This window comes from Heteronotia binoei, chromosome 8, assembly GCF_032191835.1.
Source record: "Heteronotia binoei isolate CCM8104 ecotype False Entrance Well chromosome 8, APGP_CSIRO_Hbin_v1, whole genome shotgun sequence".
In the NCBI taxonomy this organism is placed as follows: Eukaryota; Metazoa; Chordata; class Lepidosauria; order Squamata; family Gekkonidae; genus Heteronotia; species Heteronotia binoei.
In genome coordinates, this window is record NC_083230.1 from 95,619,437 (window position 1) to 95,636,774 (window position 17,338).

A 17,338-nucleotide genomic window follows, 5' to 3' on the forward strand; every position below is an offset into this window, starting at 1 on the left:
TCAAAGTTTCCTGATGCCCATTTTGTAATGATAGGACCAGGCAAGCAGAAAGCTGGAGGCAGAGAGCTGGTTCAGTCAGCTTGCAAAAAGCCAACAACCAAGTGGCACAAAGTTGACAGAAAGTGATGCTTTTGTATCAAGTAACAGTAAAAGGCCTCTCTCTCTTTTTAACCCCATTTTCTAAAGAAAGTAGAAGGCTATCAGTTTTGTGCCTCTGGTCATTGTCGGGTGTTGAGACACAGCACAAAAATGCAAGCAGATAGACAGTACAATGAATTTAGGAGGGCCAATTCACACAGAAACGAGCAGTTAAAGCGTTTCCTGGACTGTACCACTTGTGGCTGCGTGAGGGGAGGTTGTACACATGGATGCTTCCCAACCACCAATAAAAGCTTCCTTCACACAGACCCACCTAGTCCAATAGGAAGACAGCAAATCTGAACTTCTCTCCCAGCCACACCACTTTTTTGGGGGGAGGGAGGGGACAAGGAGTTGTTTCACGAGGAAACATTCACAACATATGTTCCTGGCCATCAGTAGCCTGAAACTCTCCATTCCAGGAACATCTTTACTGTCCCGATTCTGATGATTGCACGAGCCGGCCCTGAGAACGTGAGGTATAACTGAAAAGAAAGCCATTCTCTCTGGCCCATTCAAGAAGCTCGTCAAGAATCACACTCTTGTAGAAGACCACAGCACATCTTCAGATGGGTTCAAAGCCATTCACATCAACAACTGTCCAGCAGCAAATCCTTTCAGAGTTGTTTTCAACCAACTCTGACCTCAGTGGATAGTTAAAAAGAAAACAAAAAGATACACGTGAGCTGTAGGGAATTCCAAGAAGCTCTTTCTCTCTCTTTGCTGGCCTTCCCTGAAGAGCTCCATGGAATGGTCACCAGGGCAGTCAGTCAGCTAGCCAACCTGTGGGAGGGTCTCTCTCTCAGGAGCTCACTTATTTCCCTCACAATCAATGGTGTGATGAATAGGACTGTTGAACTTGTCTGTGAAAAGAAAGAGGATTGAGGACCATGAGACTGGTGCACAGTGAAGTTCAAAGCCATTCTGGCAGCCACTGTAGGGTTATTTCACACTTTACACTGAAGTAAATCCAAGTCCACCATTAGGGTAAGTTCACCTAGGCACTGCAGTCAATCAGTCCTTGAACAAATAAAGTGGTACAAGTATGGCATTCATATTCCTTAGGTCTGTACCTCTGAGGAATTTTATTGTATGAAGTGACCCTTCAAGAGCAGTTTTCTAGCACAAGCAGACCAATTCCATGCTGCAGTCTTCAGCTCTGTAATTCTTCATGTAACTGTTTGAGGTGAGACTGCCCCAGCATGAACGAAGCACTACTTCGGTTGCATATAAGCATCATTTAAGAGCATAGCAACCCACATTTGAACAAAAAAAAAATCCCCACATCAAGAGTTTCACTCTAAGTGAGGCAAGTTGTCTCCCCCCTCACTTTGGAGATATTGCATACAACCATGAAACTGAGATAGTACAAACCCTGTGTGAGATTTGCTCTACAGTGAATGTTAAAATGGTACGTTGGCACTTTAAAGTATTGTTCTAACCTGGACTATAAAAATGTATTTATTTAAAAAATTTCTAAGGGGGCTTTCCACCTGAATAGGGTCCCTGAAGAAATGTGCATTAAAACATTAAAATTTAAAATAAAGTATCTATACAATTCTAAGAGCCCCATGGCACAGCATGGTAAAGCTGCAGTACTGCAGTCTGAACTCTCTGCTCACGACCTGAGTTCAATCCCGGCAGAAACTGGTTTCAGGTAGCCAGCTCAGGTTGACTTAGCCTTCCATCCTTCCAAGGTCGGTAAAATGATACCCAGCTTGCTGGGGGAAAGTGTAGATGACTGGGGAAGGCAATGGCAAACCACCCCTTAAAAAGGCTACCGTGAAAATGTTGTGAAAACAACATCACCCCAGAGTTGAAAACGACTGATGCTTGCACAGGGGATTACCTTTACCTTTATCTATACAATAATTCAAAAAAACCATATAAACACACGTAACACCAAAACAAGGAAGGAGAGCAACAACAGTTATTGGGGATACGCCAAAAAAACCAAAAATGTCTTCACCTGCTGGTGGAAGACAACAACAGAGAGAGAGAGATGAATCTCCCTGGGAAGAGAGTTCCAAAGTATTGGTGCCACAACCAGGAAGTCTCTTCCTCAGGTTTGCCACCTGTCAAGCCTCAGGCCTGTCAAGCAAGGCCTATAAAGATGACCAGAATGGATGGACAAGTTCATATGAGAGAAGACAGTCCTTAAGATATGCCGGCCCCAAAGCAGTGATATTGTCCCTACAACCCACGTCAGTCAACATTCTGCCTGCAGCATTCTGTACTTACAGTAGTTTCTGAACAGTCTTCAAGGGCAGCCTCATGTAGAGCACACTGCAGTAATCTAATTTAGATGTCCATTCCTCCCCCCTCTCCAGAAGGACTGAAGCTAGTTGAAAGGCACTGCTGCCACCTGTTTATCCAGCAGTAAGGTCCTTACCATTAAAATGAAGAAATAGAAAACCCACATCCATCCCAAGTTCTCTTGGATCAAGGACACCAGGTACTGAAAGCAGAAACACAGTACATTAAGAGTTAAAAGACTATCAAGGAACGCATGCCTCAGAGCTATCCCAAGTCTCCCCCTCATTTAGAAAAAAAATCTCACTACTTCATGAAAAGTTAATGCAGCTTCATAAACTAAATTTAACAGTGGAACAAAATCCATTAGTCGGCTGCCTAAAGATGTGCAGCTTTAGATGTGCAGCTTTAGATGCACAACCCAACAGAGTTCTGGAACACACATTTAAAGAACACAAATATGTCAAATTTTATGTAGGAAGTATTTCTTGGAACTTTATCCCTTCCGTGTACCAAATCATAAAAGCTTATTCTGTCCTGAAGCCTGCCATGTATTCTGTCACTTTTCTTTGTTTCTAACAGCACAGACAGGTCAAACTAAGGAAGGGGGGTGGGGGGGTGAGTCATATTTTCTTTGTATTATTTCTTTTTTTGTTGTTGAGATTTTCAGCATACTCCACCGGCTTGGTTCCCACTAGGGGAGACAGCCCAACGTGTGGAATCTCAGCTGGTTGCTATGGAAATAGATTGTCACTGATAACTACAACCTCAGGTAAAGGAGGAAGCAATTTGTCAGACACAAAGCCCTGGTTTCTGTGGCACTGAGGAAGTTCAAAAACTAGAGAATGGGCAAGGTGGAATACGCTCGATACAATTAATTCTACAGAGGATGTTTTCCATTGTGAGTGTCAGACAATGGCCAATGTGACAGTGCTGAGAACCATCAACGCTGCCTTCACGTGGGGTATGTGTGTGCGTGTGTGTGGAATTACTGGCTTCTCAAGAGAAAACCACTCCAGAGACAGTATAAAGCAAGCGCGGACTCTCCCCACCCGCCCCACCTCCTCTCACCAGAGAGAACTATCAATAAGGTTTCTTGGTACAATTCCTGGGGTTTGTTCAAAACCTACCTGGAAACAAAGCAGCCATCTACGGTCCCAGAGGAATCCCCTGGCATTTTGTTACAGAAACTCACGACTTCACCAGAATCTTAATTACCTTCGTGCACTACACAAGATTTTCCTCCAAAGCCAGTTATTTTTTTCTCTGTTGGATTGTGAGATGATGCTTCCGCATATTAGGGCAACTGGCTGTCAGAGAGGGCTTTAAGTGCACTACTATGCAAACCATTATTAGTTCCTGTGTAATTCTAGGGAGATTCATGGACGGGAAGTGACATTAACTCTGTAAGCCAGAAATTCAGTACTGGGGTGTTATCCAGCCACATGAACCTGTGTGTTCTGAATATGCATTTTCAGAAGACAGAATGCAATCAAAACCATCCCTGGGCACTAACTCAGATTGTTACCAAAAAAACCACCCAGTCAGGACAAACCTTCAAGCTGGCAAGTGATTACAGAAACCTTAATCATACAAGTTTCAATCCGTTACTGAAGGCACTCCGTTTTTTTCTTTTTAAACATGGCAGGCTATTACCCCCAAAATTTCCCCTCCAGGATCAGGAGTTGAGGGAAAACCCTTGAGTACTTGGGGGAGGGGTGAGGAAGAGTTTAACCCAGGCCTGTAAGATGCAGCCAGCCCACCCAGGGCTTCAATCAGGCCTGCAGTTCTTTTCTCTGCCCTCCTCCCATCCTCCCCCTTTGAAGCTCCAAGACCGCCGAAGTTCCCAGCTCCTTCTGCCTTGTTTTTGCCTGCTTCAGCAGGAAGCTCTTCTGGGCTTCCAAAGTTTCAAAGAAAATGCAGAATCAATTTTCCATTAAGGTCTCTATACCCAGATAGGGTACTCTGGGAGTAGTCTATCTGGACACAGAGACCTTAATGGAAAATTTAGAATGGTCTGTGCAACTTTATCTGTGCTGCAATGTATTTCAATGGAGTGGAGCTCATGTAGTTTCACTTTCCAGCATTTGTATGGCCAGCTGAAGCTGTTGCTTGCTAGAGTTGTCTCTTTACAAAGAAAGGATTGATGCTTTGAGCCTGCTTTTCTCTGCTGAATGGACTTGAGAACTGGTGCCTAGGGAGTACTCTAACCTGGGAACCCATAGCCAAAGAGGGATATTACACTGGAGAGCCTTTGCCAATCTGAGTAGACCCAATGCAGGGGGAGAAGCTTGCAATGCCCAGCCATTTCATATTTTTCTAGGCTCAGAATGTTTTATATTTTTAGTTATATTTCTGATAAGAGTGGAGAAAAACAATGGATAAACCCTTCTTCCATGTACTCAAATTTCCCCCCAACCACCTCCTAGTTCTAGAGAGAAAACTCAGGGAGGTGGTGAGGGAGAATCTAAACAGGGGTGTCAAACATGCAGTTCGGGGGCCAAATCAGGCCCCTGGAGGGCTCATCAGGCCCCCGAGCAACTGGCTGTCATCTGTTTCCTTCTCCTTACATCTTGCTTCCTTCTGCATAACAGCTTGCTTTGCAAGGCTTGCTCAATTGCACAGGAGCCACAGAGCAAAACCTCTGTTTTCTCCATTGGCTGAGGCTCCTCCCTTGGGGAGCTTGCTTTGCCAGGTTCTCTCAATTGCACAGTGGAGCTACTGAGCCAAGCCTCTCTTCCTTCTATTGGCTGAGGCTTCCCCCCCACTCCAGTCCCCTGGGGAAGAAAAGAGCCAGAGCTTCCTTTGCCCAGTTCCCTAGATCCCATGGGAGAAATACAAAGAAAGCATCTTTAAGATCAATGAGTGCTAACATTTTAAGCATGTTTTAAGGTTTATTTATTTGCATTTGTCTGTGTTCTTTATAAAATTTGTATCTCTGCTACATAATCTTAAATAGGCACACACATGGCCCAACTAGACGTGGCTTGGCCCAACCCGACATGGCCCGGCCCGACAAGGTCTCATTTAAGTCAGATCCGGCCCTCATAGCAAATGAGTCTGACACCTCTGATCTAATATGTCTGTGAAACGTCCCACCTTTTGCCCAAGCTTTTAACTATGGGGTTTTTAGGTTAGCAGTTGACTCTATGATTCTTCTCCCCCTCTTTACTTCCTCACATTTATATTCCACTCTCCCTCTACAAACTACATTCCCCCCATTTTTGTAAGGCAGGTTTGCCTAAATTAAAGATAGTGACTGTCTCAAGGTCACACATCCCCTTTCCTCTCTCTCAGTAAGGAGCCCCTAAACCTCAGGAACCTCCATCCCAAGGGCCGTATGCGGCTCTCGAGGTCACTTGGTGTGGCCCTCGGGGATTGCTGGACCGAACTGAGCAGCTGGCCAGCGAGGATCGTGGGGCTCAGCCGCACTGTACAGCAGCCTCCCCAGGGCCAGGCAGGGATCACAGGGTCCAGATGTACTGTGTGGCAGCCTCCCCGGGGCCTGGCTGGCCGGCCAGAATTGCTGCAGGGCCTGGAAAAGTTACTGTTACCATTCGGTTTGCACTTGATTATCCCAGATGGTGTGGCCTAATATGCTAATGAGTGTGTGACCTAATATGCTAATATTAGGGGATGTGGTCTAATACGCTACTGAGTTCCTGCTGGGCTTTTTGTACAAAAAACCCCTGAACCTATGCATTTGCCTAGGGCGGTGGGCCAGGTGTGTGTGTGTGTCAGATTAGGCTCTCCCCACATGACTTCGAATAGAAAAACAATTATTTGCATTCATTTTGCTGACCTGAATCATTCTCCCTTGGTAGAGCACTGTTTTTTTAAATTGATAATTTTTTATGGCCCGCGAATAATGTTACAAATATCCATATGACCCTTGGCAGAAACCCAGTTCCCTACCCCTGCCCTAAACTAACAGCTGCCCAGCAGTGTCAACTTGCCTGTTCTCTGAAGTTCAGCCCTCCCTGGGAGAAGGGCAAGAACACTAAGAGAGCATAAGGAATAGAAAATTACCACAGAGCCCCACAAAAGTTACTGCCCCTTCTTCCCCCAGTGTACATGATGGTGGGTGAAAGAACAAAGAACTGATTCTTCCTATGTACAAGGGACCCTTGGACTGGTTGCCTGGAGGTAGAACTTATTTACCAGAGGTAACCAAGTAGGGGGATAGTTCAGAGGCTCTGCCCTGTACCAACATCATTCACTACTGGGCAGCTGACAACATGGAGCCACGAGATGCTTATTTGATCATGTAAAATGGGAGGTGATGAGAATGCCTAAATTGCTGTGAAGGGGCTAATTTGCGTTTGGGAACACCTTATTCCACGATTAAGCCAATCAGCACTACACTGTGAGTAACACTTCCAGGCAAAAGATTCATAGTCATTGCAGCTGTGTATAAAGTTTTCATCTAGCAAATTTTGCGTACAGCCTGGAGATAAGCTGATCCCTCCTGGGCTTCAATCCTTCTCTGGCAGAAACTGCAGAGGTGCATTTTGAAATCCCTCTGGATGGATCCCTCTTTCTCACCTGACCCACAGCTGCTCCGATGCTCCCAGTCCCATCCACAATCCCCGTCACAGTCGCCAAAGCCTCGCTGCTTCCTTTCACCATCTCCTGACGTCCCAGGTCAGCAGAGATGGCTGAACTGATCATGTTGGAAGGACCGCCAATGAAAAAGCCTGGAGGACCACAGAAAAAAAGAAGATGAGAATGCTAGAACAGGGAGCGATGGTGGCTCAGTGATAGAGCATCTGCTTGGTAAGCAGAAGGTCCCAGGTTCAATCCCTGGCATCCCCAATTAAAAAGGGTCTAGGCCAGGGGTGGCCAACGGTAGCTCTCCAGATGTTTTTTGCCTACAACTCCAATCAGCCCCAGCCATTGGCCATGCTGGCTGGGGCTGATGGGAGTTGTAGGCAAAAAACATCTGGAGAGCTACCGTTGGCCATCCCTGGTCAAGGCAAATAGGCATGAAAAACCTGAAGAGCCGCTGCCAGTCTGAGTAGTTGATGGACCGAGGGTCTGATTCAGTAGAAGGCAGCTTCATATGTTCATATGTTCAGCTGCAAGGGATGGGCATCACTTAGGATCCAATCCAAGATATTCCTATAGCATGAGCACATAGTGGTGTCATGCTCCTCTGCAAATGCTGACCCTTGATGTCTGCCAGCTGAATGTTTGAACCAACTCATCTTGGAGGGGTTGGAGAGATTCCCTATGAGGAAAGACAGATGAACCACCCTCCTTCCAAAGTGTTCAGCCCAGATGGGTAACCAAGTTCGTCGGTCTGTAGCAGTAAAAAATAGCAGGAGTCCAGAAGCACCTTAAAGACTCACTTCTAGAAGTGAGCAATGACTCACAAAAGCTCAAATCCTGCCACAGATTTTGTCAGTCTTTAAAATGCTACTGGATTCTTGCTCTTTTCTACTCCCACTAGTTAAGTTCCTCTTCCCAAATCCTGCCATCTGTTTTCCGGTAGTAGGAGGTGAGGTATGTGGCAAACAAAGACGGAATCTTTTTAGCGGTAGCACCTTCCTTTGGAATGTCCTGCCTCTTAGTTTGGTGGATGCCAGGTGAGCCTGTCTTTTAGGCACCAGTCGAAATTTTTCTTTTTACAAGGCTTCTAACAAAGAAGTTTTATATTTTTAGCTGTGACATGGTCACCCTTTAGCCTAAATTATGTTTGATGGTTATTTATGTTGCTCAATTTTTGTTTTAGTCTATCTTTATGTCCATGATTTGTTTTTAATATTGCTAATTTATATTGTTGCTTTTATGGTGTTTTTTTAACTTGTGAGTTACCTCAATACTGTCTCTGGACAGGCAATATAGTAATTTCTTAAATAAAGGGTCTGGGACTTCTGTATTATTAAAAAAGCTGTTGTGTGTGAGAGAGAGAGAACATACCAAAGTTTCACAGAATTCTGCATAGTGTGAAGAAAGTGTACTGAAAGAATTTTTCCTCTCTCCACTCAAAATACTAGAACTGGGGGAAACACAGTGAAGTTGATGGGCAGCAGATGCTGGACAGTAAAAGAAAGTACTTTGCAAGACACAAATCTAAACCGCGGATTTCACAGACACAAGATGGAAAGATAGTCATTAACTTGGATGACTCTTAAAGGGAATTAGATAACTTTCTGGAGAATAGCTCAGTGGCTAGACAAGTCCATGATGATTAAATGAGATTTTTTTTTTTTTTTTGGCCATTGTGTGACACAGAGTGTTGGACTGGATGGGCCATTGGCCTGATCTAACATGGCTTCTCTTATGTTCTTATGTTCTTAACCATGAAAGCCAGTATGATGTGGTGGTTCTAGTGTTGCATTAAGAAACAAGGTTCAAAAGCCCCGTTCAGCCAAGAAACAAAATGGGTGATGCCGGGCAAGCCAGTCTTTCTCTCTGCCTAAGCTACTTTGCAAACCTGGTGTGATGACAAAATGGGAGAGGAGAGAGCCATGTACTCTGCTCAGAGCTCCCCAGAAGAAGAGCAAAACAAAAATATACAGATAAGATGATCAGAGATAATCAGTCTATGAATTCCAGCTGCTGGGCAACACGACAGGCAAAGGCTTTGGCCTGCGTGTCCCTCTTACAAACATCCCGGAGGCATCTGGCTGGTGTTAGAGATAAACTTTTGCATCTGAAGCAACCAGAGCCTTCTAATGCTCTTATCAGCACTGCTCGTGAAAGTGCCTCTTTGACTTATGCAGCCTCCCTCCTTGATGCTTGGGGGCCCCAGATTTGACAGCCACAGTCAGACTGCCAAGAGGGGATATTGATTAGTCGGGAGCCTTACAAAGTGAACTGAATCTTACTGGACTGTACGTTTCGTAGGCCTATAAGGAACATCTGCTCATGAGGCTGCCAGTATCAGTACATGTTAATACTGCTGAGACTAGGGATGGGTGAAAACCAACTTACAAACCAAAGATCATGATGAATTGGGCTGGTTCGCTGGTTTGCAAACAGCAATTCAGGCAATCATGTTGTTTATGAACCACCCACAAATGGGTTTTGCAGCTGTTAGTTTGGTTTGTAGGTTTCTTTAAATGCCTTCCCTTCACTTGCTGAGTTGCACCACTGCCATGACATGCCTTAGCAAGTGAATAGAAGGCATTTAAAATGCCCTCCCCCCCCCACCCTCACAAACCCATGGGCCACGAACTGGCTCGGGAAACTGAAAAGTTCATGGGGATTCATGGTTTTTCAGGAACCACAAGCCACCACAAACCTTCATTTTCCCGGTTTGTGCCCATCCCTACTGAGACTAGGTCTAAAGGGAAACTGAAAAAGCAGTGCTGATCTCTTACCTGTGACAGCCATGATAACTGCATTGATGACTTTGCTGTTTGGTGACCCTAGAGAAATGGGAAAGAAAAACTAAAGTTCCCCCCAAGAGTCAGAATTCATCACTGGAAGATGGAATTATAACCTTAAAACAGGTATTTGCCACAGCTGCAAAGGCCTTCTACCCCATCCAACTTAGCTCTTACTACCACAGCAGCACTGCTATGGTACAGAGATGATTTCTCACAACATCCCTAACTTCTATAAGTGCAAGAGCATGGGAGCCTTCCAGCTACACAAAACATGTAGAAAGGCAAAACAGACAAGGCAAGAGGGAGTCCAATAAAGAGCACTGTGTAACTCCCAAGTCTGGTGCATGTAGTGAGAGAGCCAGCATGGTGTAGTGGTTATGAGCGCTGGATGCTAATATGGAGAAATTGGTTTGATTCCCCACTCCCAACAGAAAGCCTGCTTAGCAACCTTGGGCCAGTCACAGTTCTCTCCCAGCTCTCTCAGTTCCACCATTAGTACTTAGCTCTCACAGAGTTATCCTTGAAAGGGCAGCTGCTGTAAGAGCTCTCTCAGCTCCACTTGTCTCACAGGGTGTCTCTTGTGGGAGAGGAAGATAAAGGACATTGTGAACTGCTCTGAGACTCTGAGATTCAGAGTGAAGGACAGGGTATAAATCCAATATCTTTATCTTCTTCTAACCTGTGCAGACTGTAATAGAGGTCCTTTTCAACCCTTGCTCACTCAAAAGAGCACATGCAGAGGAACACACTTTGCATACGTGTTTCCTGGAAGCTTTTAACTGATCAGTGTTGGAAGCAGAATGCTGGACTAGACAGACCTTCAGGCAGATCCAACAAGGCTCTTTCTGCTTTCATTGTCAGTGCTTCTTCCACCTCCCAAAGCCAAGCCTGCTTAAACGCAAAGCGTTACGTCCTTACATGTGTCTCTCTGTCATGGATCTGAAAGGCGGTGGAGATGACACGCAACCTGCTTCCAGCCCCAAACTCCCCTCCAAAGCGGGGAAGTACTCACGGCTGTATCCGAAGAGAGACCCAACTGCCAAGATGAGACTAATGGCTAGCACTGGAGCTCTCTTCTGCAGCACATCAGAGATTAAGCCTTGGATGGTGCCACCTGCAGAGACAAAGGGAACACAGAACCTGCAAGTCAGGAACTGGGGACAAGGGAGGGCAGGTACTATTCTGAGCAGCCTTGCAGTTTCTCCTGAAATAAGATACCACAGCCTTATAGGAGGGTGCATTAAGACATCATGAACAAAGTCTGGTATATTCTCAGACTTATGTGCTTCTCCCCCAGCCTCCTTTTCCCCTCTTCCTCTGTGCAAACAGAGACTGAACAGGAAACCTTCACTCTGACCATAGTTTGTTGCAACGCAAGAACAAGATCACTTCTAACACACTAAGGCTTGTTTCTTGCTTACAAACCAGGAATCAGAGTTGGAAGAGACCCTCAGGGTCATCTAGTTCAACCCCCTGCACAATGCAGGAAATTCACAAATACCTCCTCCCCCCTAAATTCACAGGATCCACATTGCTGTCAGATAGCCATCTAGCCTTTGTTTAAGAACCTCCAAGGAAGGAGAGCGCACCACCTCCTGAGGAAGCCTGTTCCACTGAGGAACCGCTCTAAGTTCTTCCTAATGTTTGGCCAGAAGCTCTTTCGATTTAATTTCAACCCACTGGAAGCAGGATTAAACCATGGCCTGGAATTTTGGTGTGAAGGCAACCTCCCCCCAGTAAAACTGTTAAAAAGTCAGAAATTGGGACTCCCCATTTCCCCAGCATAAGTTTATAGGCCCCAGCAAATCTAGGAAAGCCAAAGCTGAAGTTTGCTTCATGTACCTATAATCCCTCCGACGTCGTACCAAATAGAGAGCCTGTCGGCTTCCGCCTCCTTCCATCCAAAATTGCTGCTGAGGTAGAAGGGCAACCAGAAGAAGAAGGAGTAGTTCACCAGTTTCAAGCAGGCGTAGGCCAAGGAATACTGAAACGAGCACAAAAAGAGAAAAGCCATCAGAGCCAGGGAAACTCAAAGGAATCAAGAGGGGCAGAGAGAATGCTGGATGGGAAGCCAGGTGGGGGAGGGGGCGCCAGTTCACATCCCTGCTCTGCTGTGAAACTTGCCGGTTGGCTTTAATCCTTTGTGAGATAGTGGGGAGGATAAAACGGGAAGCTCTGAGCAAACTGATCACCCCTACACAGAAAATGCAAAGCACACAATTTGCATGCAGAACGGTCTTTCCCTCCCCCCACAGGGCAACCCTGGCACCTCAAAGTTAAATACATTTCTCAAAGCCTTAAGGGACACTGCCCCACTCTCACTAGAACCGTACAGCAATCTCCAGTAAAACCATCCCAAGGGAAAGCATTCAGAAGTAGGTAGAGGGATTCCCTTACCAACATCACTCCAGGCAGGCAACAAGCCTGGAAAAATCCAATCGCTTTGGGTTGAGGGCCGCCACTTGGATCAGCAGCCTGAATGGTGTAATTTTGATCGTCTTCGTCATAATTGTCGCTCCCACCCATTAAGGGCTCACTGGCGTCTTCTTCAGCAGCCCCGACACCATCACCCTCTTCACCAGCTTCGGGGAGGCCTAGAATCCGCAGAATGGCAAAAATGAAAACAAAGCCAACCAAATCTCTTCTCTCCTGGTGCAAATCCACGCTCACTCTTTTGGGTCATCACCCCTCCCTTCCAATTGGCTCACTGGCTCTCCCGTACCTCCACTGTCTTCCTTGGCTTAGACGCTCTTTTAATTGCTGTTCTGCAAAGAGTCACCAGTTCTACCCCGGATCTTCTACCGCTTGCAAAAAAGTATGATCCTTTCTCATGCTGGCGTCAACTCTGCCTTTTCTCTGTGTCTGGCCATGAAAGGGAAGACACAACATATTTGTGTACTCCCTAAGTGGCTGGGGTTGGATTTCCCAGTGGCAAAGATCCACTTTGCTGACTATATCACTATTGGGGAGGATAACTAAGGCTTCTGGAAGCAGGGCTTACAGAAGAACCACAAAGATTCCCAGCCGTGGGCTTACTAAAAACTGACTGAACTAGAAGATTTCCCAGACCTTCAGTTGCAACATCTCTACAACTCTGCCCTTCCTCTGCAACTAACTGAACTTCCACTGACATTTCCCTTGCCTTTAATAGCTGCAAGGGACAAGAAGTCTGGGAGAACAAAACTACCTATGCTAGGTCAGACCCAGGCTCCATTAGATCAGCTGGCCTCCCCTGCAGTACCACACTGTTCTACCACACTACTGCGCCAGCCTGCTATATTAGAACATAAGAACATAAGAGAAGCCATGTTGGATCAGGCCAATGGCCCATCCAGTCCAACACTCTGTGTCACACAGTGGCAAAAAATTTTTATATATATACACACACAAACACACACACACACTGTGGCTAATAGCCACTGATGGACCTCTGCTCCATATTTTTATCTAAACCCCTCTTGAAGGTGGCCATGCTTGTGGCCGCCACCACCTCCTGTGGCAGTGAATTCCACGTTAATCACCCTTTGGGTGAAGAAGTACTTCCTTTTATCTGTTTTAACCTGTCTGCTCAGCAATTTCATCGAATGCCTACGAGTTCTTGTATTTTGAGAAAGTGAAAAAAGTACCTCTATTATTCTGTTGGACCATCCTGCTGTACTACTAACTCACTACTGTAACTGATTTTATTGTGATTTTATAGAAATTTATTGTGATTTTATTATTATCTATATTGATGTGCTCTGCCCTGAGCCCCCATGGGGGGATGGGCGGCATATAAATAAACTATTATTAATAATCACAGCACTCTGCCTCCAGCAGTGGTGAATCAGATGTCCTGGTGAGAAGGATGTCCCTTGAGAAGGGCGCCAGCACCCGGCAACCAGGTCACCCACTCCTGTAACAGCACCATGAGAAGCAACACCTATACCAGAGTTGCCCCTGAATGGCTATTTGAGGACCATGAGAACTGCTCAAGAAGAAGAAGAAATGATTTTTGTAAAGGGGGCACGTGAATCAAATAACTCAATGTTAATGCACATGAAGGCACCTGAATGACCAAGGGCTCTTTTCCCACTTTCCTTTTCAGGCCAGGTGTATAAATATCAGCTAGTCCCTTAAGTGGGCAACACTGGGCGGTACGCATAAGACTATGTGCATAGAAGTTAAGCTCATATGTGCACAGAAGCTCATATGCCTGCCCAAAGTGAATGCAAAATGAGGTTATTTAATTTTAAATTACAACCTCAGCCACCGACATCGTTTTGTTAAAGGGCTATAGCAGGAACTTACTGTTCCTATGAGCCTCACTGGGGACCAGGATTCAAGCAGAATGGGTGGCCTCGTGCAGCCAGCATTCTTAACCCAGGAGCCAGCTGAGAAAGAAAACCAGTTTTGGAACTGGTGAAAGACAGCAGCTAAAAAAAATATAAACTGTGATCTGGGAGGCTGCCAGGACAAATCTCATCCACAGATTCATCAGAAGTGGCCACAGGCTGACTATTCTTCCCTCACCACTGGTTGACCTGATAGGGCTGTTGTAAGGATTACAAAGCCCTCTCAGCACTTACTGAGTACTACAAAAGCAGCTAATTCGATGGCTTAGCGTCTTCTTCCTGTGAGCAATGCACTCCAGCTGGCCCAAGGAAGGCATCTGCATAGAGATGCTAACACAGGGCTGTAGTCAGGATATTAAAAGTTGGAGGGGCTTTTTAAAAAGATGGAGGGCACTGTTTCCCATCCACTGTGGGGCTTGTTGCTTCTCTGAAGCTTTCTGGGCTTATGGGCAAAAGCAGGAGGCTTTGAAAGTGGCCCAATCGAGGCAGCTCTGGAGTCAAGAAGGAACTGCACCTTAAATACAAGCAGAGGAGCTTCCTCCGACCTCCCTACCTTCCACCCCATCACTTTGCAGCCAGCAGCTCCATCCATCCCCCCCGGGCCATTTCATATGGCTTCCTCTGTCTCCACTCCTTCACCTCTCTCCTCTTTGTCTGCTGCTTTTGCTCCTGTAGTGCACTGTGCCCAGCTCAACACCCCAGTCAGGGGAGGCCTTCCTGGAAGTAAGGGGGCAGGGCCCCCACAAGTCCCTTCATGGCTACAGGCCTATGGTAACATATGCCTCAGCCCTGAGAATGCGTTTACGAACATAATGCACGCAACCCGGGTCTCACTGCTGCATCTTGGGAAGTAGTTCCCTTGACTGCAGAAACATTTCCCTCTCCCCGCCCCAGCCAATTGCTGCAATCAGAGACAGTGCCTCTGGGGCCCTTTGGCTCCGGGCAAAATGCACCTCTGGAGGCAGCTGGGAGCACACAGGTGGAAAGAAAACAGAGATTTTTGAACTGACCGTATAGCCTTGGTCAGGGAAACCTTCCCGCCATTCTAAGTGGCAAATAAAGAATGGGGCTTGAAGCTTTTCACATCCGCACTGTGCTACTCTGTCAAGAACATGAAGATCAGGCCCCGAGAGTCACTCCATGAGGTGGCCACTGAGGCAAGACTATCAGATCTTCACAAAGATCTGAACCTGGGTCTCCCAGGGTGCACAGCAAGCTCAGAAACAGTAAAGTCCTGGAAGGCTGACTTGTTGGGAGAGAAGCCAGGAGGAGCTTGTTGTCATCTGTTTTTACTCACCTACTTCTTTAGGAGACGTCACAAGGCCAAAGAAGACGACGACTCCACCAGCAAACTGTACCGACGCTGTCACCAAGAAAGCATACTGGAGTGGAAAGAAAAGCACAGGCGCATCTCTTATGCACGGCTCTATGGAACCTCGTTGTAAAATAAGGGGTCAAGGCCTCCTTCGTAAGAACTTCAGGCTTTTCTACACAGCAGAAACTGTTGTTTGAACTCCTTACGAACAGCCAAACATGAGCAATCTCAAGAGCATTAGAAAAGAGGACGCCATGTGCACCACAACAGCTTTCGTTTTCACAACGCAACTTCTTAGCATATTTTTTGCCTTAGCAAAGAATGTGAAATAATTACAGAACCCAACCAGTCCCAATCCGTGCAGAAGGGACACGGCAGGCAGCTCCACCCACCTCATAGCCATATTGCAGAACCGAGGATGCGAGGAACGCTCCCAAGATGTTGCCGACTGATGCACAGGCGCTCCAGAGGCCAAACACAAAACCCCTCCTGGGCAGCAAAAGACAGAGACAGAAGCATGTTTGGTGAGTGCTGAGGAGGGAAGATTTCTATTTCGTTCTCTCCTCCCTTCGCAACAGGAGATGCGTCAGCAGTTAACCTTTCATGGGTCTCTTCCATTGACCAGGTGCACCAAAGTTGTGAGTTCAGGGACAGTACCAAGACAAGGAGCAAGATAATAAAAAGTCTCACATGCATACACACACACACAGGAAAGATAAATAATAAAAAAGTGGGTGGGGGCAGCGATCAACTTATGATGATGATATTGGATTAATATCCTGCCCTCCACTCTGAATCTCAGAGCTCACAATCTCCTTTACCTTCCTCCCCCACAACAGACACCCCATGAGATGCATGGGGCTGAGAGAGCTCTCACAGAAGCTGCCCTTTCAAGGACAACTCCTACGAAAGCTATGGCTGACCCAAGGCTATTCCAGCAGCTGCAAGTGGAGGACTGGGGAATCAAACCCGGTCCTCCCAGATAAGAGTCTGCACACTTAACCACTACTTACCCAGCTTTGCCAAACCAGTTTCCCATGACAGCCACAACGCAAGGCCAGCCAGTGGACTGCAGCAAGCCGTTCACAATCCACAGGCAGCAGTAAAACCACTTGTGGTAGAAATGCAGCCATTCTGAGACAGTCCCGAAGACAAACACCTGGGCAGAAAGAAAGGGGCACTCTGACACAAGGTTTTAAAGCAGCTTTGCAATACAAGCCCATTAGTTACTAGTCCTTCTCACCTGATAATACCTGTACTCAGGACTTTTTTTGTAGAAAAAACCCAGTAGGAACTCACTTTCATAAAAGGCCACACCCCCTGATGTCACCATTGTTTCACACAGGGCTTCGTTGTGGAAAAAGCCCAGCAGGAACTCATTTGCGTATTAGGCCACACACCCCTGACACAAGCCAGCCGGAACTGCATTCTTGCTCCAAAAAAGCCCTGCCTGTACTCATCATTGGTGGCTTAAAAGAAAACAAGGTAGCACAACTTTTTGTAAGACCTTCCTTGTCTGATCAGCTTGAGGCAATTCTTGCTCAGGAAGAAAGTGGTCCCTTGTAAGCCTTGATTAAGGACAAGATTTTGGGGGGTACTACGTGAAGAAGGAGAAGGGGAAGGGAATGGAAGTGGGGGGTGGGGAGGAACAAGAATTAAAATGTCTTCAAAGCTAGAAAGTAAGGGGAAATACCTGGAACAGGGGCTGTCATACAGATGACGCTAAGCCCTAGCACCTAACTCTCAGCTAACTGTGAATGGCCTGCCACTATCTACACACTATGGAGACCATCCTCCAGGTGAGACCTGGGGATCCCCAGAAATACAGCTCATCTCCAGGCTACGGAGATCAGTTCTCTTGGAGAAAATGGATGCTTTGGTGGGGTTCTATGGCATTGTAGCCTGCAGAGGTTCCTGACCTCACCAGGCTCCACCCCCAAACCTCTGGGAGATTCTCAGCT

The 17,338-nt window shown here is 46.4% G+C and overlaps 2 protein-coding genes across 2 annotated transcripts in view; both read right to left on the minus strand.

The window, feature by feature from the left end:
• The window catches only part of DENND2A (DENN domain containing 2A), a 367,380-nt gene that overhangs the window by 175,789 nt on the left and 174,253 nt on the right, over positions 1–17,338 (minus strand). The gene's annotated exons all lie outside the window — the stretch shown is intronic.
• SLC37A3 (solute carrier family 37 member 3) overlaps positions 857–17,338 on the minus strand; it is a 34,093-nt gene continuing 17,611 nt past the window's right edge. Inside the window, exons 6-15 of the mRNA XM_060245658.1 lie at positions 16,391–16,536; positions 15,770–15,866; positions 15,360–15,444; positions 12,126–12,322; positions 11,571–11,712; positions 10,741–10,842; positions 9,720–9,767; positions 6,937–7,088; positions 2,531–2,596; positions 857–1,001 (exon numbers count right to left, since the gene is read on the minus strand). Of these exons, the coding sequence (XP_060101641.1) occupies positions 909–1,001; positions 2,531–2,596; positions 6,937–7,088; positions 9,720–9,767; positions 10,741–10,842; positions 11,571–11,712; positions 12,126–12,322; positions 15,360–15,444; positions 15,770–15,866; positions 16,391–16,536 (1,128 nt within the window). The 3' untranslated portion in view covers positions 857–908. The remainder of the gene's footprint in view (positions 1,002–2,530; positions 2,597–6,936; positions 7,089–9,719; positions 9,768–10,740; positions 10,843–11,570; positions 11,713–12,125; positions 12,323–15,359; positions 15,445–15,769; positions 15,867–16,390; positions 16,537–17,338) is intronic.